The sequence below is a fragment of the Eupeodes corollae genome, chromosome 2, assembly GCF_945859685.1.
Source record: "Eupeodes corollae chromosome 2, idEupCoro1.1, whole genome shotgun sequence".
Taxonomy (NCBI): domain Eukaryota; kingdom Metazoa; phylum Arthropoda; class Insecta; order Diptera; family Syrphidae; genus Eupeodes; species Eupeodes corollae.
The window spans coordinates 43,225,268-43,247,373 of NC_079148.1; the positions used below are offsets into that span (position 1 = coordinate 43,225,268).

At 34.3% G+C, this 22,106-nt stretch overlaps 2 protein-coding genes across 5 annotated transcripts in view; both read left to right on the plus strand.

Annotated features, from left to right (window-relative positions):
- Positions 1 to 22,106, plus strand: part of LOC129947736 (neuronal PAS domain-containing protein 2-like) — a 179,299-nt gene that overhangs the window by 28,584 nt on the left and 128,609 nt on the right. For all 4 annotated transcript variants that reach the window (XM_056058407.1, XM_056058408.1, XM_056058409.1 and 1 more), the window contains exon 2: positions 9,277 to 10,162. In XM_056058407.1, the coding sequence (XP_055914382.1) occupies positions 9,588 to 10,162 (575 nt within the window). In that variant the 5' untranslated portion in view covers positions 9,277 to 9,587. The remainder of the gene's footprint in view (positions 1 to 9,276; positions 10,163 to 22,106) is intronic.
- On the plus strand, positions 680 to 9,078 carry LOC129944882 (uncharacterized). Its single transcript, XM_056054544.1, has 2 exons — positions 680 to 6,808; positions 6,874 to 9,078. The coding sequence occupies exon 1, from the start codon at positions 1,387 to 1,389 to the stop codon at positions 6,799 to 6,801; it is 5,415 nt and encodes a 1,804-aa protein (XP_055910519.1). The 5' UTR covers positions 680 to 1,386; the 3' UTR covers positions 6,802 to 6,808; positions 6,874 to 9,078.

Genomic DNA, 22,106 nt, shown 5'->3' on the forward strand with positions numbered 1-22,106 from the left:
TCTAAGTCAGTAGGTTGGCTGATTTCAAAATGACCTAAATTCAATATTCATTGCATGCCCAGAGGGTGGTAAATTTCAGTCTTAAAAATTCCAATAAAAAAGTTAGGGGAAAATTTTATTGGTATAACATATTTTAAATCAAAGATAACCCATAAAAAAAAACAAATAGCACTAATTTGTCTCATACTGTCAAATACATCCTTTATTTGTCTAGATTTTATTTTTATGGACTCTTTTTATTCTGTATTCATAGAATAAATGAAATGTTTTTATTACCTCCTATTTTTACTGTTCATAAAATAACAAAACTGTGTCGTAATAAGGCTCATGGCATGGGGTCTAGTAGTGATGAACCCTTAACGAGTAGAATATTGTGTTGAAATCTGTTACTTAAAGTATAAAAATACAATTTACACAGAAATGGAAGAAATATTTTATGCATAGATATTTTTTATTGCTGTTATTACTGAGACTATTAAATAAGGATAAAGGACTCAGAAGTGTCTTTTTGTAAAAATTTCGAAAATTACACCATTATTCATTAAATGAAAACTCTGTTAGTGATTTTTTTCCTGAGAAGTCTGAGTTAAATTCCAAAGACCAATATTACTCTTTATCCCAATTACATTGATTAAAAACTTCCGCAATACAAACACCTGCATGAATAGCTCTTGTACGAAAGTACAATTACAAATGAGAACAAATTTACGGAGAGAAGACAGTTCAACATTTGAAGGAAACAAACCTTCTAAAAATTATCAAATACAGTCCACAAATGAGCTACATGTCAAATAATTAATGGAATTGTTGTATAATCGAATATACATTGTCTTGTGACTAAAAATATAATTCAAAATTGATTTCTACAAAGTGGTTGATGTTTTATTTCTTTGTTCTTTTTTTACTAATTTTTTATAACAAAAACTTAGACATAACATTTGGTCCTTTTCGAACCGTTTTTTATGAACATTAAACAATTATTTGAACAATACATTTTAAACAATTATTTGAACAATAAACTTTTCAAGAAGTGTGTGCAGTGAGTGCTATTAACTTCTACGAACAAAAAAATTAATTAAAAGATCCAATCAACGATTGATCAAAAATAATCACGTGAATTAAATTTGCATAGACAATAATCAGTTTAATCAAGTGATTTATACAAATTTTCTTAAATAATAACTTAATTTAACTTAAACTTAACTTAAAAACTAATTTAAAACTAATTTTTTACATTGAGGACATCAGCGGAGTCACCGAAAAATCATTTTTAAATATCAGCTACAGCAGCAGTAACACACAAAGCAGTAAGTTTGCCCTTTTAAGTGTCGTAAACTTGTCTACATTTAACAACTGTTTTATTCTGTTAAATTAAAAGAAAAATAAATGATTAAAATGGCTGAAACTAAAAATTATAAATACGGTGAGCTGCAGAAAGGTATTTTAAGTAAGATGATAAAGGATCTTACCAACTTTAAAAAGGCTCCAAAAGAGCGTAGGGTGAAATCTTATGCCACAGGTCGTCTCAGTAAATTGGAAGACGATTTGTCCACGTCAAAATCCTACCACGAAGCCATCATTGGGGCAGGTATGCTGGAAGATAATTTAAAAACAGAAGAGTTAGAGGTGGTATATGAACAAATAAATGATATATACCTTGAATATCGTGCAGAGTTAGTAGAGGCAATCGAGAAATCTTCGCCAATGATTGCGGCTTTGTCAGATACGGGTGCTCCGCCCCTTTCTACAGCTGCATCATCATCGCATACGGGGATTCGACTACCTCGAATCGATCTGCCAAAATTCGACGGTTCATATACCACCTGGCGTGCTTTTCAAGATAGGTTCCAGGCTCTCGTCCACAATAATAAGAGCATAGACGACATTGACAAACTGCACTTTTTACAATCATGTCTAATTGGTGACGCAAATCGATTTTTGCAAAATTTGTCAGTGGAGGCAGCGAATTATGATAAGGCTTGGGAGCTTTTGAAGGAAAGGTATGACCATAAGCGCATTCTGGTCCACATCCAAATGCAGAAGCTTTTTGGCCAACCTTCCGTGCCTTGTGAAACTGCTGCTGGTCTTCGGGATCTTCTCTACACAACAAGAGAATGTTGTCTGGCGTTGGAAAACATGGACGTTCCGGTATCTAAGTGGGATACGGTTCTCATTTGGTTCCTTAACCAAAAACTTCCTGGTACGAGTCAAAAACTATGGGAAGAGAGGTTAGGAAACAGAAAAGACTTACCAAATTTCAAAGAATTTACCGATTTTTTGGAAACTCGTTTCCGGACTTTGGAAGTTGTTGGCCAGCAGGAAACTAGAGCGGCAGGCAGAAACAAAGATGAGCCACTCGTCAATCCAAGGCCTCGTTTCCAGCCAGCCAAAGCAAAGGTGTTGCATGCTAAACAGGTCGTTAAGCAGCCGGTCAAACCAATTGGGAAGACAGTTCCTGTTGAGCAGTTGTTATGTAAATTGTGCAACCAAACCAAGCACACGCTGAGAAGATGTCAACAATTCCTCAACATGGACATCATGGGGCGAAAGGAGACAGTACGCAGACTAAAAGTATGCGAAAATTGTCTGTCTTATGGGCACATCGTTCAAGATTGTCTAAGTTTCAGCAGTTGCTTCTTTTGCCAACAAAGGCATCATTCGCTGTTGCACCAACAACCACAATACCAACAACAACCACAACAACAACAATACCAACAACAACAATACCAACAACCACAGCAACAACAGCAACCAACAACGTCGAATACATCTGCTCAGGCGAGGAATAACCGTACAAATACTCTTCAGGCGTCTGTGAACCCTCACGCGCCTGAATTCCAGCCGATGACGGGACAACAACTCCAATCAAACGGATACACTTTAAATTACCACACGTCGCATGGTGATCGTCGACAAACACACCAGGTGCTTATAGCGACAGCAGTTGTGAAGGCGCGAGCAGCAGATGGGAAGCTACGCCTTTTACGTGCTCTGATCGACACAGGCTCAGAAACGTCCTTCATCACAGAAGCTGCCGCACAACTGCTGAAGTTAGAAAAGCGACGTACCATTGCCGAGGTGTCTGGGTTAGGGTTGGTCAGCAGCGGCATAACGCAACACTCCGTCGAAGTACGTTTTGCGTCCCGACACTCGACGTTTGAGACAGCTGTACAAGCTTTGGTATTCAAGTCGCTGACTGGGCATCTCCCGACCCAACGAGTGACACCCGGCAATTGGGACCACCTCAAAGGTCTTTCCTTGGCAGACCCCCATCTCTGTGAGCCTGCACCAATCGATCTTTTACTCGGAAGTGACGTTTGCGCTCAGATTCTCCTTCCTGAGATAAGGCGTCCAGAGGTTGGCATCGGTCCGGTGGCACAAAAAACCGAATTGGGATGGATTGTTTTTGGACAAGTCTTACCAGATTCTCCTCGGCAAGTTCGCAGTTTTGCCCAAATTGCTGACTTGAACTCACAACTTGAGAAATTTTGGGATATTGAAGAAACGCCGTTCCAGCCACATCAGACTGAAGATGACATTGCATGTGACAAACACTTTTCGATGCACACAAAGCGCCTACATGACGGGCGTTATGAGGTTAAGCTGCCCTTCAAAGGTGAAGGCTGTCCAGCGATGGGGTCCAGTCGACAAAGCGCTTATAGACGATTTCTGCATTTAGAAAAGAAGCTTGAGAGCAATCCGAAGCTTCGTGCAGACTATAACAAATGTTTAAAAGAGTATGAAGAACTCCATCACATGGAGGAAATTGATGTAAATGATGCGGTTTTACAAACCCCATTTCACTACTTTTTGCCCCATCATGCGGTTTTTAAAGAAGCTAGCTCCACTACGAAGCTGAGAGTAGTATTTGATGCAGCAGCGAAAGCTTCGGACGGGAAATCCCTCAACGACCGGCTACTTGTGGGTCCAAAATTGCAGTCGAGCATCATAGATCTCGTTCTAAAATGGCGGACTCACCGAGTCACATTTACGGCCGACATCGAAAAAATGTACAGACAAATTTTGGTTAGTTTCCCAGACCGATACTATCAGCTGATCATGTGGAGAGAGCAAAAGACGTCACCTGTAAGAATTTACAAAATGAATACAGTTACTTTTGGCACAGCAAGTGCGCCGTATCTTGCCATCAAGATATTAAAAAGAGTAGCGGATGATGAAGAAGCCAATTTTCCGGAAGGGGCGAAGGTTGTCCGTGAGGACATGTATGTCGACGACCTTATAAGTGGAGCAGATTCAATCATAGAGGCACGGACGAAACGTGACGAAGCAAGGAAACTATTGGCATCTGCGGGGCTTAATTTGAGAAAATGGACGAGTAACACAAAAGAACTCATCGAAGACATACCAGTTCAAGATCGAGAGCTCGACTTTGAACTTCCGTTCAATTTGTCAAACCATGTTAAGACTCTCGGCATCAAATGGTTTCCTGTTGACGACTACTTTTCGTACCAAAATCTTCAACCTACAACTGATGCTACCACCAAAAGATCCATGCTGTCGACTATAGCCAAACTTTTCGATCCTCTTGGTTGGATCTCGCCGTGCATCATAACCGCAAAAATCATGATGCAGCGATTGTGGGAGCTCGGTTGTGACTGGGACGAACCGATTCCACCAGCCTTGGAAAAAGATTGGAATGCTTTTCTACGAGAACTTCCAATCATCGAACGACTTCGCATCCCGCGGTGGACCCACATGAGCAAGACCAACAAGGCCATCGAATTGCACGGGTTTTGCGACGCTTCGATGAAAGCTTATGGTGCAGCAGTCTACATCCGTGTACTGGACAGCGATGACAGCATCCATGTACATTTGCTTTTGTCAAAGACGAAAGTAGCACCAAGTCAACGAACTATCACTCTTCCACGTCTTGAACTGTGTGGTACTGTTGTCTTAGCCCAGTTGATGCAATACACAAAGGACGTTTTGGCCATTCCCGATGTAAAAATGTATGCTTGGACGGACTCTACAATTGCACTTGCCTGGATACGCGCCACTCCCGCAAAATGGACCACATTTGTTTCCAATCGTGTGTCGGAAATCCAGCGATTAGTGGGGATCGATTGCTGGGGACATGTCGCAACGCTTCATAACCCAGCCGATCTGGCGTCCAGGGGTGTGTTTCCATCTGAATTGGAGTCATTAGAAGTTTGGTGGACCGGTCCGGAATACTTACGGCTACATTGGGATTTCGAGGTCCCGCGTCAACCCATTGAAATCGACACCGAAGAAGAGAAGCGCACTGTAAACGTACTTACCATACAGGTAGACCACAACGACTGTTTCTTGCAAGCGATTTACAACTGTTCGAGTCTACTCAAAGTTGTACGAGTCATCGCTTACTGTTATCGCTTTACCATCAACTGTCAACCGAAGTTGGGGCCTATTAAAGGTCCACTAAGTCCCAGAGAATTAGAAGCAGCGCTACTGATCGTCGTCAAAACAGCACAAAAGGATATGTTCAAGAACGAGATTCAACAAATTTTAGAAAACAAGATTCCCAAAACCTTACGATCGTTAAACGCATTCATCGATGTTAATGGGATCTTACGTGTAGGGGGACGTTTGGAGAACTCTCTCCTTTCTTATGATGCTCAACATCCGATTTTGTTGCAAAATAACCATCATTTTACAACCTTAGTTGTCAGAGATGCCCACAAGAACACTCTTCATGGGGGCATCCAACAAATGATAATGTACATTCGTCAAAAATACTGGATTGGACAAATAAGAAGAAGTGTCAAGTATCAGCTGCATAGATGTTCTTCTTGCTTCCGGCAAAAGGCATCCGAAATGCAGCAGCTAATGGCAAATTTACCCGCTCCTAGAGTTAGGATGTCTCGACCATTCAGCCATACAGGTGTCGACTACGCCGGACCAATCGAGATAAAATCCTGGAAGGCACGAGGAGCAAAAATCCTAAAAGGGTACTTTGCAGTATTTATCTGTTTAGCCACGAAGGCAATTCATCTGGAAGTGGTATCAGATCTGACAACATCAGCTTTTTTAGCAGCATTCAAACGCTTTACTGCAAGAAGAGGAAGCTGCAAGAAAATATACAGCGATTGCGGAACTAATTTCGTTGGCGCGAATAACGAACTAACCAAGATGTTAAAAGAGGCAAGCCATGACTGGAAGGAAATCGCAAAAACCTTAGCAAATCACGGTACCGATTGGCACTTTATTCCTCCTGCTTCTCCACACTTTGGTGGATTATGGGAAGCAGGTGTGAAATCAGTCAAGTACCATCTTAAAAGAGTAGTCGGAACTGAAAGGTTAACTTTTGAGGAGCTCGCGACGCTTCTAACACAAATAGAAGCGTGTCTGAATTCGAGGCCCCTATGCCCTCTCTCCGACAGTCTTGACGATTTAAACGCGCTCACTCCTGCGCACTTCTTAGTCGGCGAATCATTATATGCAGTACCTCAAGGCGAAACTAACGAAAACGTAACACACATCGACCGGTGGAAACGTGTCCAAGCGCTGGCGGAAGGATTTTGGCGAAAATGGAACTCCGAATACCTGGCAAGGCTTCAACAGCGCCCAAAATGGATGAAAATCCAAGCAATGCCGAAAATCGGAGATTTAGTTCTGTTAAAAGACGAACGACTTCCACCGACCTACTGGAATCTCGCGAGAATTGAAGGTACCCATGCAGGATCGGACGGACTAGTACGTGTAGTTACCGTCAAGACACAAACTGGACACATTAAACGACCGATCGCGAAAATTTGTCTATTACCGTCAAACGAATCACCAGAACAAACAGCCATCGTTTAAATTAAAAGTAACCCATCGCAAAAACAAAACCAGAACATTTCTTCATATATTTCATATTTATAATCATTGCAGATCATTCTCGGATTAAATGAAACGCACAAATTTAAATTTTCAACAATTTATTTACAATTTATTCTTCATGTACAGGAACAAAACCTGCAGAAAATTATAATATAAAACCACATCAAATGAAAATAAAATAAAATCAAAAAATCATAATCATTTATTAACATACATATTTATTTAAAAATTCTTAAAATCATCACACATAAATTTGCAGACAACAAATAAATAATTCGATTCACATAATTCTACAATAAATAAAACACATTAAATTTGTTCAAATTGTATTTATTTATCAAAAACAAATATTCACATACAATAAAAATTTAAGAAATTCGAAACATATTAATACAAAAACTGCAATGCCACATCACAGTATGCAGGAAAATTTCGAATTTTTAACAAAATAAATCGCGACAAAGCATGATAAAACAATTAATAAAAGAAATCAAATTATTAAAATTTATTTATTATTTTGACAAATTTTATATTTCAGCTTCTAACTGAGCTAAAAACACAATCCACAAAACTTGTCAAAAATGTATTTACATATTTGGATGAAATTTAAAATAAATAAAAACAAAGCACATCAAAATGTCAAAACGCGTCGGCAAAAAATTCCGAAGAAAATAGTAAACAAATCACACAAATCAACGATTTTTAAAATTAATCAAAATTATTACAGATCACAATAATTCAAAACAAACAATAATCAATATCGAACGAAAATCGAAATAATTCGCCGAAGTCAATTCACGAATTTAACAATAAAAAAAAAAAAAAAATATTCAATTTATACACCGGACCGGTTTAATTGAAACTATTATTTGTATTACGAATTTCACAACAACAAATAATAATATTAATCACATTTGTCACATCGATTTAATTAATTAATAATTATTTCATCATCACAAACTTAAACGCAATGAAACTATTTAAAAACCACTTTGAATTATTTCAAATTAAAATACTCAACATTTTTCTTGTTTTGTTTTGAGTATTATTGTCACTGTTTACTGTCACTCAAACTAAATGTAAACAAACTTCCCGATAATTCCAATTGGAAACCGAACACATTCCAACTGGAAACTTCATTTCTTGGCTGTTATATACTAATACATAACTTTTATATAGACGCCAAGGGATTAAAATTCACACCATATACTTCCTATAGGTATATAATAAAGAAAATTAATTTGATTTTATATTAATAAAATAGGCATCGACAGCCAAATATTAATCAAAATATATTTTAAATATCAACCAAACAAAAAAAAATGCACTCACACAACTCAGCACATACCGCGATCGCGTAAAATTAATTCGGGAACCGAATGCGCGCGCGCTCACTCCGTAAACTCACATATAAATATAATTTTCTCACAAAACATTCAACAGTAATAAAAGAACTCACCTGATTTAATTCACTGAATTTAATAATTAATAACAAAATAAACCGCACAATCGAAAACTAAATGAAAGAAAATTACCACGCACTGACCGAACACGAACCTACGACAACAAGATTAACAAGCAATAATAACTACATACGTATGTATATCTATAGACTGTACCTACGTACTATTGTTTTACTATCATCTGTTCATTGATACAATACAATAAGCTGGAACGAGAGATATATAAAACATAGTTATGAGAAACTCAACCACCATTCTCATGTGTTACAATATATTGTTGACCTTGTCTGTTGTGTTTGTCTTATATGTCAAATAACATTTATTAATAATTTGTCTCTTTTCATGTACATTGTGAATGAGATAAGAAGAAGCTGACCAAAGGAGATGACATAAACAGATTCCGAGCCATTAGCCGATCATGCCGGTATTGCAGTGTTCAAATATTTAAACTGCAACAGTGATGCCAAGCTGCCTTTTTTCGTAATGCTGTGTGTAAACTTACAAATTCAAACTTTAAGGATGAAGGTAGCATTTTCTTGTTGCGAGGCGGGAGAATGTACGAAAGTACAATTACAAATGAGAACAAATTTACGGAGAGAAGACAGTTCAACATTTGAAGGAAACAAACCTTCTAAAAATTATCAAATACAGTCCACAAATGAGCTACATGTCAAATAATTAATGGAATTGTTGTATAATCGAATATACATTGTCTTGTGACTAAAAATATAATTCAAAATTGATTTCTACAAAGTGGTTGATGTTTTATTTCTTTGTTCTTTTTTTACTAATTTTTTATAACAAAAACTTAGACATAACAGCTCTCGAAATTCATTAAATGCGATTATATAAAAGTCAAAAGTTTAAAATAAGAAGTTTTCATCATTAAACAACGACACACTGCTACATGTTCCTAGATATTTAAACTTAACATTTTAAACTCTTGAAATTTTAAAATTATTAATGGTTATTTTATCTTCTATATTTTCAGCTCATATATACAACAAACAAAACGATGTAACTCTTGCCTTCAAAAACAAAAAAAAACTGTAGTCAAAATGCCCAAGAAGCTAAACTTAGTCCAAATAAATGCAATATTTCGAATTATTATATAAAAGTCACTGTTTAAATATCTTTTTGATATATAATTAAATTTCATAAAAGACTACCAAAAAATAAACATTCACAATTTTATCAAAAACCTCAAAGTTAAAAAAAAAATAAACTCACTCCCAAAAGTGGTCCTTCAACGAAGACAAAATATAATTCTTATATCTAAACAAAAACCATAAACGACACAAAATGAATACCCATATTAAAAAACAAAATATTATTATAATTAAACAAATTAAACGAGAACTCAAGCCAAATCAAATAATAAATACAATAAAATGTGAAACCAATCCAGATGGTAGTCCAAATCGGGTGATAGTGACTACAACAACGGCAACAGCTGGCTCTGCTAGACAGCAAGCGATTTCACCAGTAGCGGCGGCGGCAGCAATATCACCGGGTACGTCAAAACGCCCACCACAACAGTTGATTGAAATACGAACATCACCAATTAAAACAACAGCAACAGCTACAACAACAACAACGGGCGCAACAACAAAACTACCTCACATTGCTATTGTTGGTGGTGGTGTTGGTGGGATTGGTGGTGCTACTTCGGATTCGGCTACGTCACCGCCGCCATCAACAGTCATACGTGCTCTGTCAATTTTGACACCTTCTCCGAATATAACGGCAAGTGACACAGCAATATCTCCGGTACTGTCAACCCAGTCGTCATGCACATCGGATGCAGAGACATCTACGGACATGCTGGCCAACATATCGGACTTTTCGGACAACCAAAGCGATGATAAACTTTTAAAGTGAGTACATGTTTTTAAATGTCTTTTTTTTTTAAAAAAAACTTTTGTCTGCAAATAAAAATGTCTTTGGAATTTTCGAACCCCTTCCTTACTTTAGGCCCTGAAAGTCGACAACTCTTCACCTGATCAACAACTTCGATTTTCATTAGATAATCCGAGAATTGAAATGCGAATAGTTTTGAAGTTTGACATTTCATTTAAGTGTCATTCACATGACCTACGATCTGTGAACAGAATTTCAAGATTAAATATTATATATATTTTGTTTTGCAATTTAAAAATTATCCACTTTTGAAAATATAAATAAGGGTTGCGAACTCTCAAATAAAAGACGAGTTCCACAAACCAGCAGATATAAAATGTCACATTAAATCGCATTTTGAATGACAATACGTTGACTCCATGATACAAATGTTAAAGAACGTGAGCGTTAACAGTGAAAAATAAGTGTTTTTCCGACTTTAACCTAATTCACTCAGCATTTTTGAAGCTTCAATTAAATATTTGTACTCAGTCAATACAGAACTGTCAATTTCAATTTGACAACAACTCGATGCCTATTTGTATAAGGATTGAAATAAATTTAAATTTCGTCTCAAACCAAATACAAACCTATAAATTGTGATTCTGACCAATTTTTGACAGAAATTACTTTGGGGCTTTAATAATGACTTGCCAATTAATAAATTAATATTTCAAAGTTCGTCTATGTCCATTAAAGCCTTGTTTCAGTTTCCAATTCATTTCAACACGAAAAACTGCTCACTCGTTCAATACTGACTTTGATGGATTCCTAAATTGTGTATTAAAAAATGTATGGTTACACTTGCCAAGTGGCTTGTGGTGCCGTCTTCTTGAAACCATAAGTGTAAAAATCAAAGTCTAATTACTTAAAAAGTCGATCAATCGATCCCCCAGTGAAATGCTGTCATTTTTTTTGTCAATGAAGTAGTGTATTTTCTGAAGTACAGGACCTCGTTGTATTTGTCTAAGTTTCCATAATAAAAACCAAGCATTAGAATATTTTGACAGGTCGGTCATACCAATTATTGATAAAGCAATTTTTTTAGACAGAAAAAAGTGATTTTGAATAGCATACAATTGAAAATAAATCAGTGAAACGATACAATTTATTTTTCGACATAAAAATTTCCTTGAGTGAATTTTTATCATTAAGAACAAAATTGACTTTTTTGACAGTTCTAAAAATATCTATTCAAAAATTTCTCTGAATTTATTGATACATATAACCCGTTTCCATTACTGTCCCGTTCTAATTAATTAGTGAAAAGTTCTAATTATTTGTCAATATTTTTCGATTGTTTGACTGCTTTGACATTTTAGGGTACGTTATCAGTGAATATAAAATAAAACGTCAAGGCATTCTTTGTTACATTTGTATTTCATCTTTTAAAAAGTTAAGGAAAGGGTATCTATGTATTTTGTTTTGACACATATGTTTTGAAAATTCACGAATACAAAAACACAAATTATTGAATCGAAAAAAAAAAAAATATATCAATTCTTTCATTTTAAAATTTCCGATCAAAAAGCTCCTTTAATTCCTCTGGATTTACCCTATAAAAAAGCTCATATTTATTTATTTGAAATTTGTTGACGTTCTTCACTATAATCTCAAAATCTTCAAAAGTTGTATAAATCTAGTCTATATACCTCAGCGATTGAGAGATGTAAAGGTAGTTTTCATTCCCAAGGCGGGCAAATGCTCGCATGTCAACCCTAAAGACCTAAGACCTATTAGCCTATCATCTTTCATTCTCAAAACTCTGGAAAATTGATCGGTATCCATATACGTAACAACATTGAGAAGAGACTATCAACGTCTCAGCATGCTTACTGCAAAGAGAAATCGGTAGAAACAGCCTTGCACACTCTGGTAAGAACTATCGAATACTCCCTACTACTAATATCCCTTGAGAGGGAAGGCTACTGAGTGCTTACGTATGCCGATGATGTTGCTATCGCCGTCACAGGCCTTCTCCAAAATGCACTCAATATGCTCACTAGATGGGCTGATCACTGCGGACTTAGTATTAATCCTAAAAAAACAGACCTCGTCCTTTTCACACGGAAATACAAGATCCCAGTCATTGTACCTCATTCAATAAAAGGTATACCACTAATTTGTACCAATGAAGCCAAATACCTTGGTCTGATATTGGACAAAAAATTAAGCTGGAAATCTAATATACAGGAAAGAGTTAAAAAAGCTACAGCAGCTCTTTTCCTTTGCAAGAAAGCTATAGGAAGCAAATGGGGTTTTCAACCTCGCATCTGGTCATCCGACCAATACTTATGTACGGGGTTGCAGTATGTGGACTGCACTGGAGAAAGTCACATACTACGACAAACTCAGCAGAGTCCATCGCACTGCATGTCTCTGCATAAGCGGGTCATTGAGAACCACACCCTCAGCAGCGTTAGACACTCTCCTCCATCTGACACCCCTCGACATCTTCAGTCAACAAATGGCAGCGAGTACAGCGATAAGACTCAACGCCTCATCTCAATGGACCAACAACAATGTGGGGCACTCCATCATTTTAAACCTCTTTGGTTCTATACCAAAGTACATAGACTACACTATTCCTAAACCCCTATTTGGAAAAAAACTTCCAGGTATCCATTCCATCCAGAGATGAATGGGAAGACAAAAAACTCCTGGTTAACAAAAGTATTCATTTTTATACAGAAAGATCCAAGACAAATGAGGTAGTTGGTAGTGATGTGTATTCAGAAAAGCTTAATCCTCATTCCGCCTCCCTAATCATTGTAGCGTCTTTGAAGCGGAAATTTTAGCGATCAAAGAGGTTCTCTCCTGGCTAAGAGAAAACGTGATATCAACTTCTGATATTCGCATCTTCTCTGACAGTCATGCTGCTATCAAATCCCTTGACGGTTTCTCAACCAAATCTCAAACTGCCCTCGATTGTCGATCGTCTCTTACGGAGATGGCGCAGCAATTTAACATTCACCTCTGTTGAGTGCCGGGCCACAGAGACATCACAGGAAATTGTAGAGCCGATGAACTCACTTAAAATGGAACCGTCATACCTATTTCACCTGAAAGGGAGAAGATAGGTTCACCGATAGCTACATGTAAACTTATGCTAAAAGAAACAGCTTTTGCGATAGCAAATTCTTGGTGGCACAACTTACGAACATGCGCAGCCACAAAACTCATATGGTCTTAACTGGACCTAAAGCGCTCTAAAGACTTGTTATCTCAAAGCCGACTTCATATTAGCTCCCTAATAGGTGTCCTTACGGGACACTGTCTTATAGGCAGACACGCAATTCGACTTGGTGTAGCCTCAAATGACTTCTGTAGGAGCTGTATGGACGAAGAAGAAAAGGAAACATTCTCTCATCTCCTCTGCACTTGCCCTGCTCTTTCACTCAGACGCAAACTTCATCTGGGTTACTACTCTTTTGATAATCCCAGTGAACTAGCTAAAAAGGATATCAAATATCTTCTTCGCTTTATAAAAAGCTCAAAATGGTTCGACTAGTAAGAAGTAATTCTCTAGATTCATGTGGTATCACAATGGGCCTTTCTCTTGGCCTAAGTGTGTGGATTTTAATGCGCAGCCACGTAAACCTAACCTAACCTAACTATAATCATGCTTTATTTAAAGAAGAATTATTTCACTTTAATTTTCCTAAACTTTTGACAGTAGTCTATATTCAAATGAATATAGTTTGTCATTTGTAAATTTAGATGTCAATAACAAAATTAATTTCTTTTTGTAGCCAATAGAACACGGTGGAAAAATATGTTTTTAGCCATTGTGTTAATGTTCTTACTTGCAATTGTAGCTGTCAAATTCGTATTATTTTTTTAGTTTGCATCAATGAAAAGGCAAAAAATGGAAAACAAATGAAATCTGTAAAAGATTTTGAATACAATTCTCAAATTTAAATCTAAACATATAACAAAAAACATAAGTCAAATTAAAAAAGGTGATCTACAAAAAAAATCACTTGTTTTTTCCCAATGGAACTTACAAATATTATGACAGAATAAAATCAAATTTTAATTGATATATTTTACCAATGGAAAATCTAATAAGACATAAATATAAACATCACCACAGACCCAAACTTGGTTTCAATCTTAATCGTACGAAGAATGCGCGCCTCTACAATTCATACTTTTCTTCTTGTAAAAGAGAAAAAAAAGTGATGATTATATCAATAAATAAACAAAACAAAACTCTACACTGATCGCGGAAGTAAAGTCTGTGCTGATACGTCATTGGCGTTTGTCCGTAGTGATTGATAAACGTTATTCACCACACCTGTTTGCAGAGTGGTGGTGAGTTTCCCATATATGAGAACAAGTTAAAATCGATTCTCTTTTACTCCACTTTTCTGTTCAATTTACTTTAGTTTTTTTATCAATCAATAAGCATTTCCGTTTTTGAATAGAATTGTTTTAAATTGAGCTTGAAAACAAAATGGCATTCTCTTATACTAGGTGCTTTATAGACCATCATCATCATACAAAGTATAAATCAATGTAAGCTGATTAAGTTATGCAAATAAGTTTAATGTTTTCTTACATCCGGCAATATAAGCACAACAGAATGAAGATAAACCCATAAACCTACGTTACGTGTGAAAAGTATTTAATTAGACCAATTTAAATCAATATATAAGCTGATTAAAATATGCAAATAAGTCTAGATAGAGGTAGGTAATGTTTTCCTTTAATTTTCTTTCTTCCGGCAATAAACATGAGTGCCAAAGATTAACCTACTCCATGGATAACCTATACCCATGAACAGTACATAAGAGAGACGTGTGAAAAGTATTTAATTTTCACACCACTTGTAACTTGTGGATATTCAGTATCCATCAGTTCCATCATACATTTATTTATACACAAATTTCTGTAGAGATTTCTTGGGTACATCTGAACCTAATTCTGTTGCTCATCGTATACTTTTAGTCAAATGCCGGCTGCCCTGCCCCATGCACCGTTGAAAAATGCTTTGTCCTATATTTTCAATTTCTCTTAATCATGTGTTGCTTCAGCTGCTTTAGCATCTTCCACCACCTCCTCCACGTCATTCAGCTGTTATCTACATTAAATTAAATTGAAATATAACAATTTTACTGATAACATTATTTTTCTCTTTCAACAAAAATTAAATATGAATCGGGGTGGGCCTTAAGAGAAATTTACTTCCCTTATCTAGGGGTAGTTTAAGAGAACATAATAAATTAACTGCAAAGCAAAATAAAGGAAAATAAAGTTTATAACACTTTTATTTATTGATATGTCACATTTGACGTGTTGTGTTGGCGTGAAAGGTAGATATGGAAAATATTGTCTGTCTATTTTGCTTGTGTCAATTTAGTAACTTTGTTACTTCGCAAAGCTTTTATTGTCAATAAATTTGTGGCGTTGCGTTGCTGGGTGTTATCAAAAAAAGCTAATAGCTTTATTTTATTTCCCCACAAGATATACACATTTAGAAGCAATAGATACATATCTACACTACCTATATACCTACATATATCCTGTTTTGATGATAGATATATAAAATTCAAAGACCAAAAAAAAAGGAAAGGAAATACAAATTCATAAAAATATTAAGCACGCATTTAATCAAAAAATAATTTCAAATAGCCTAAAGTCCATGCGATGTGAAGTAGGTAGGTAGGCCTGACTCTGAATATATTTAGTAGCCGCATTTATACTTTTACTTACCTACATAAAATATTGATATGAAAGTTTTCCTCCTATAATATTCATCAATATATATGTAAGCCAAGGTCAGTTGTTCTTGTTTGTTTCTTATTGAGGGGGAGTAATTATTCTTAACTTTTTCTTTTTTTTTTTTTGTTGGGTTTACTTTTTTTTCGACTTTGAATACAAAAGAAAAAACAAATATTTGGAGAACTATAAAATGTCAAATAATGAATTCAGTCTATGATACAAATCATAGGAAACCAGAGCTGCCGAAGTTATACTTTTAATAGGGGTAATATTTTGTTTAAGACATTTGAATTTATGCAAATTATTATGATAACAGTTTCAGCTTTTGACCGTCTTTGAAAAAAGAGGTTAAAATAAGTTGAGTCTAGGCTATATGCTTCTGAGTGCCTGAAATATTATCAGTAAGAAAGAAAGGTCATAAAGTAAAGGGTCATTCATTTTGTGTTTCCAGAGTGAATAATCGACATATTTTATTTCATTATAAAGTTCAAAATGTTGCCATTGAGTATCGAAAAGAAAATAATTCGCAGCATCTGATTTCCTTGCTGTAATTTTTAACCAATTTTTCAAAAGCCTTACTAAGTGGTGTCTTAGCCATGACTTGTTCAATGTTGGTTTATTCGGGTTGACACGGTTTTTTGCATAGAAATCTATTGATCCTGGTAATCAAAAACGTGAAAGAGGTTCCCTTCAACTGCTTTGACATGAACAATCCACTGCCAGGGCCTAATCGATTTTCAAGGACTCCAAAAAAAAAAAATGGTTCAAGAGAGTTTACGTGAAAATCCACGATTTCGATATTGAAAAAGGCATCGTCACTAAAAATTCCAAGAGCGATTATTCATGAAATTAAAAAAAAGGATTGAAATTTCCATCCATTCAAAATTCGAATCATTCAAGAACTTAAAAAATGCATGTTTCATGCACAAATTTTTGTGAGAAAATGTTGGAACATTTTTGTACTGTCCCTTTTTTCGTTTTTATTTAACGGACACGTTAATAAAAAAACTGTCTTCACTTTGATCCAAGAACCACTAACTCTCGACCTAAATACCAAAAGTCATTGTATTGCCCCAGGATAACTATTTGATGCTCCTTATGGGATAACCGGAACATTTTGTTTGAGAATGCTCAGGGCCAGGAGACAAACGCCAATAGTGGCAATTACCGATGCATGATAACGGATTTATTTTTGCCGAACCTGTAAGCATCCATTGTTTTTATCGCACACGGCGTTCCAACAAGATGTTGTGACCGCCCACATGGCTAGAGATTCAATGAATATACTTCGGGAAGCTTTACCTCAAAAAATCATTCGCCTTAGGGACATCCCGTGGCCAGCGAGGTCCCCCCACTTAACCCCAATAGATATTTTTTTTGAGCTACCCCAAAGAGACAATTTACAGCAACAATCATTGAACTCTAGTAAACTTATGGGAAAACATTCTTTGAGAAATAAGCGCAATTTAATCAAGTATACTGCAGCGTGTAAGACGAGGTACCGTTTTAAATAGTTCGTGCAGCTCGATGGAAGAAATTTGGATGACATAATGTTCAACAATTAAAATCCGCACTATTAGTTTTTCGTTTAGTGTTTCAAATAAAACAATATGTAAAATAGATTTTTTAAATTTAATTTTGAAAATATAAATCTGCCACAAGTCTACCTCTATAAGATACAATTAATTTGAAGACAATACCATTAATTATAACCAAGATATTCGAGTTTGTTTCGGTTCTAAAGACTTTGAAACTTTGAAAAATGTCAAAATTTTTTATTCGACCAATCGGACTGTTTAAAATCAAAATCTATTGACATTTATTTTTTTGAAAAAAGACAATAACAAAAACAGAACACTTTTTTGGTATGACGTCCTGAATATCTCGAATATTTCGAACTCAATACTTCAAAGGTCCTCTAATGCCAGCTTAGCTTATTAAAAAACAAAACCAATTAGAAGTAACAGTTTAGAAGGATGATTATGATAGTAATTTTGCAAAGGCTAAGATTGAAAGTTATCTAGTTAAGAACTGAAAGCAGATGGAGTACATATAGGAAGAAAGTCATTATATAATTTCTATAATTTGATAAAGTGACAACCCTGGCACTCGTTAGTCTAATCTTAAGTAAAAAACTTTCGATTTAAATATATTGGTTATAGTTTTCAAGTGAAAAATTAATCTCTGCATGTTTATCAACACTTTGGATAGGTCTTTTATTCAAACATGTTTGTTCTTCATTAAAATTAATAACAAAAAATTATAAAAAAAATGTCTTTGAGCTTAAGCTTCCTAAGCTTATTTTATGGTATAAATAATTTCATGCTTAAAAACCCTTCTTAAAAATAAAGAAATTCATTGGAAAACATAACGTATATGCATAAATCTCTTCTAAGGACTTGTTACCATCAGTTCTTATGTGCGTGTCGTGTAGATTATAATTTCGAAATTAATAATATCAATCTTCCCTCTTTCTCTTTTAATATGGGATTGCTTACTAATAAAATAATAATAATTCTTTTATTCCTTTACCCTGGATAATGATGAGGATGCTGAAAAAGTATCTAAGAAATTCACTTAAGTTTTTCCATAAACGTATATATGTAGTTAATCAGTATTCAACTTGAGTGTCGCGAGATATTGTAGTTCTTATATATGATTTTTGTTTACTCTTTTTCATCTTTTTGTTGTATAGCTAAGAATATTAAATAACCATTTTATATTTATAAATATATCCTATAAAACATATATTATATATATATTAATATACCTGCAGGCAAATGGCAGAGAAGATTGTTTTTGTTTCAAGAGCATAACTAATTAGTGTATAAGACCTTGAAGTAGAAGTTAGTATAATTCATATATACAAACATAGGTACTCAATTCATATTCTACAGGAAGATTTACTCTTCTAAATGAGATATTTTACATGATACGGTACATTTAACGAATTTCCATTTAATTTCGAAACTTTTTCTTTTAATTTTGATTATAAGTATGAGACATATAATTGCGCTATTTTTGTATTTTAATTGGATCATTTTGTTTTAACAAATATATATGTTTGCTGGCGTTGTTGTTTTTTAAAGAATCAAACAAATTGATAATAAATCAAGGACAGCAAAAACTAGGTGTAAATTGAAGCTTGAGATCCAAAGCACACTGATAACGTCCTTAAATGTTTGAAAATTTATTAGAAAGTTAAATTTTTCGAATTTCGAAATTTACGTCAATAAAATGAATGTTTAGGCAGTTTTTTGTCGAGATATTTGAGAGCTTAAAGCTTTTCATAAGTTGTTGAATTTGTGTTTAAAAGATGTTCAAAATTAATTAAATATTAACAATAAAATTTAGAAAAAAATTAAAAAACTTTAAAGGCAAAAGAATGAATTTATTTTTTGTAAAAAGCTCAGATTTACCATTTATTATGTAATTAAATTAAATTCAAATAAGTGGATAACATTATTTCTAAGACAGATATTAAGATGCCAATTATAGCTATCATTGGTTTTAATCATTGAAACCAACCATTGGAATTTTTTCGGAAGGTCGTTTTTAGCAAAAAATTAATGCGAAATAATACTTTTTTTCTCAAAAACAATTCTTTGTATGATTTCCGGTCCATCAGTACATACATTTTATTTCTAATCAAAGGGAATCACCGTCAAATATCGCTTCAAAAATGATTCCGGATGGATTTTAATGATAGCTATAACTGGCCCCTAAGGAACAACTGAATTTACCACTTTTTTACTCGTACACGACACATAGAAACTACCGATTCGTAAAAATTTCGTACTCGACATTTTTATCTAACATAAAACATAAAAAAAATAGGTCCTTGCCCTTAAGGACTAAACATTGAATAGGCATCAAATAGAAAAATGTCATAAAGTCCTAAATTCGTCACAAAGCCCAAAAGTTAAAAAAAAATTGCAAACAACCCAAATCAAGTGTTGTAACGCTCAAATAAATGTTGAATAAAATAATGCTCAAAGTGTTATTTCTTATTTTGTCGTTACAAATTTCAAACAAATCGTTTCTCCAATCCAACTTTTGATGTCGTAACGTCCAAATTCAGAAATGTAATAAAGCCCAAAATATTTTTAGGTGGTTATTCTTTGAGACGCTTATAAACAGTGAGTATGGAGAAGCATGCTGCCCCTTGCAAACACCTACTTCGGCTCACTATATGATTTGGAGTTGGTGCAAAATTGAGTGAAGGCAAAGTTTCTTTGCATTTAAAGAATCCGGATTGAAAGAAACTTTGCATACACAAAACCCGCACCTTCCCCAAATCCAATAATAAGCTGCAGGAAGGTTGCATTGGGTAGAATACCTCCCAAATATATTTCACATATTCATACATTTTTTTTTATTAATGGAATGGCATTTAAAGCTTTGAAAACAAACTTATTTTGCGGGTACATTTTTAAACCCTTAAATATAGGTCCTATTCTTAAACAGATTCTTTGAGTCCAAGATCCAGTTCATGTGACTGAGTCTTACAATTATTTTTTCTGAAGTTCTTGTTTATCTATCAAAAAATTACCTATTTTCAGACTTAAATCAATTATTTCCATGGCTTTTTGACTATATGTTGTACTTTTATAATGAATTTTTGAAATACATTTATTATCTTGTCTTACAGGGGGTGTACTACACATTAATTACAAATTAAGGACAATTTAACGAATTTAATACATGCGTACCGCTATAATATTGATTTCGATGTTTTTTGTCAGCTTTGCTTTTTATTTCGAATAAATAATTCAAGCTTTATAAGCAACCAAAAATGTTCGCGGGGAAAATGGGTCCTGTTGAAAATATATGAAAACCAGGCCTAATTTATGCACATATCTTACAATTTTTGTTTTCATTTTAAAACACAAACAAATTGATTGTAAAGTGAATTTTTTGGTTGAGTTCATGATTTTGTGAAAATAGATCTTTTTAAAACAATTTAAATGACTTTTATGCGATGTGGAATATCCTGTATATTTTTTAACTATTACATAATTCTATTAGGCTTGTAAAAGGAAGCAGTCCTATGTGAATGCAATCATTATAAATCATTTATTAAATTTATCATAGAGATTGAGGCTTACTTCAAATCTTCCAATCACCATCTTTTGGGCTTAAAAATATTGAAATACTCATACCCAGTCATTGGATTGCAATCAATTAATTGCAATTATTTGAAACTTTAAGAATTCATTCACTCACTTGAAGTAAAATTGCATTTATTCTATTTTTAACATTTATTTGAAGTCCTTGCAATCGTTTTATGCACATGATTGGTAATAATTGTAATGACTGGACATTGAATGCAAACACTTCAAATAATTGAATGAATTCTTAAATAATTGCAATGACATGATTGATGCTGAAAAGATTGTAATCTTTACATTACATTCATAAAATATTGCATTCCCTAGGGATTACATTCTTTTACAAACAGAATTGAAATAAGTAATATTTACCAAAATCAATATCGGATAGATGCTACAAACATCATAGCCCCTTAAATTCTCTCTGAATTAAAGAAAAAAACTATAATTTGACAGCTTCTGTACTTTAAAAACTTTTTAAAAAACTATAAAATATGACTTAAGTTGATACTTCAGGCCCAAAATCTGCAAATTTGATTTCTGTTCTTTGTGGTTTGGGTGACGTGTTTGAGCAGTGTTTTGATTTTATGTTATACTTTGGTTATTTTGAAATATAATGTACTACTTTTGATGTATCTTCAGATTAGTTTTAATAGCTTTAAAAAAATAGTTATTTCCCTGATAGCTAGTTGGCTTTTCTTTTATACATTCAGATATGTTCTTCTTTGTCGTGTAATGTTTCGCATATTACCATTAAGTGAAGAAAAAAGTTTATCAAGAGAATTAGAATAAATAAAAGATACCAGATATTTGTGTAATGACCAAGATTTAAACCGAATTAAATCACGTTTAGATATAACGACAACTAGTTATAGAAACATACTTTTATTTGTTTTTAATTCACAGTGAATGCTTTTAGATTGTGTTAGAAATACAACCTTTAATTTGAGATTTTATCAATAAATTAGCACTAAACATGCTACACGCATTTGACTACTTCATTAACAGTTATTTGATTATCCGTATGTACTTTATTCCAAAAAATAACATAAAAAACGTAAGAAAAATGTGTAAATTCATGAAT

Coding starts and splice junctions, on each gene's coding strand:
- LOC129944882 (XM_056054544.1), top strand. CDS start 1,387: ATGATTAAAATGGCTGAAACTAAAAATTATAAATACGGTGAGCTGCAG.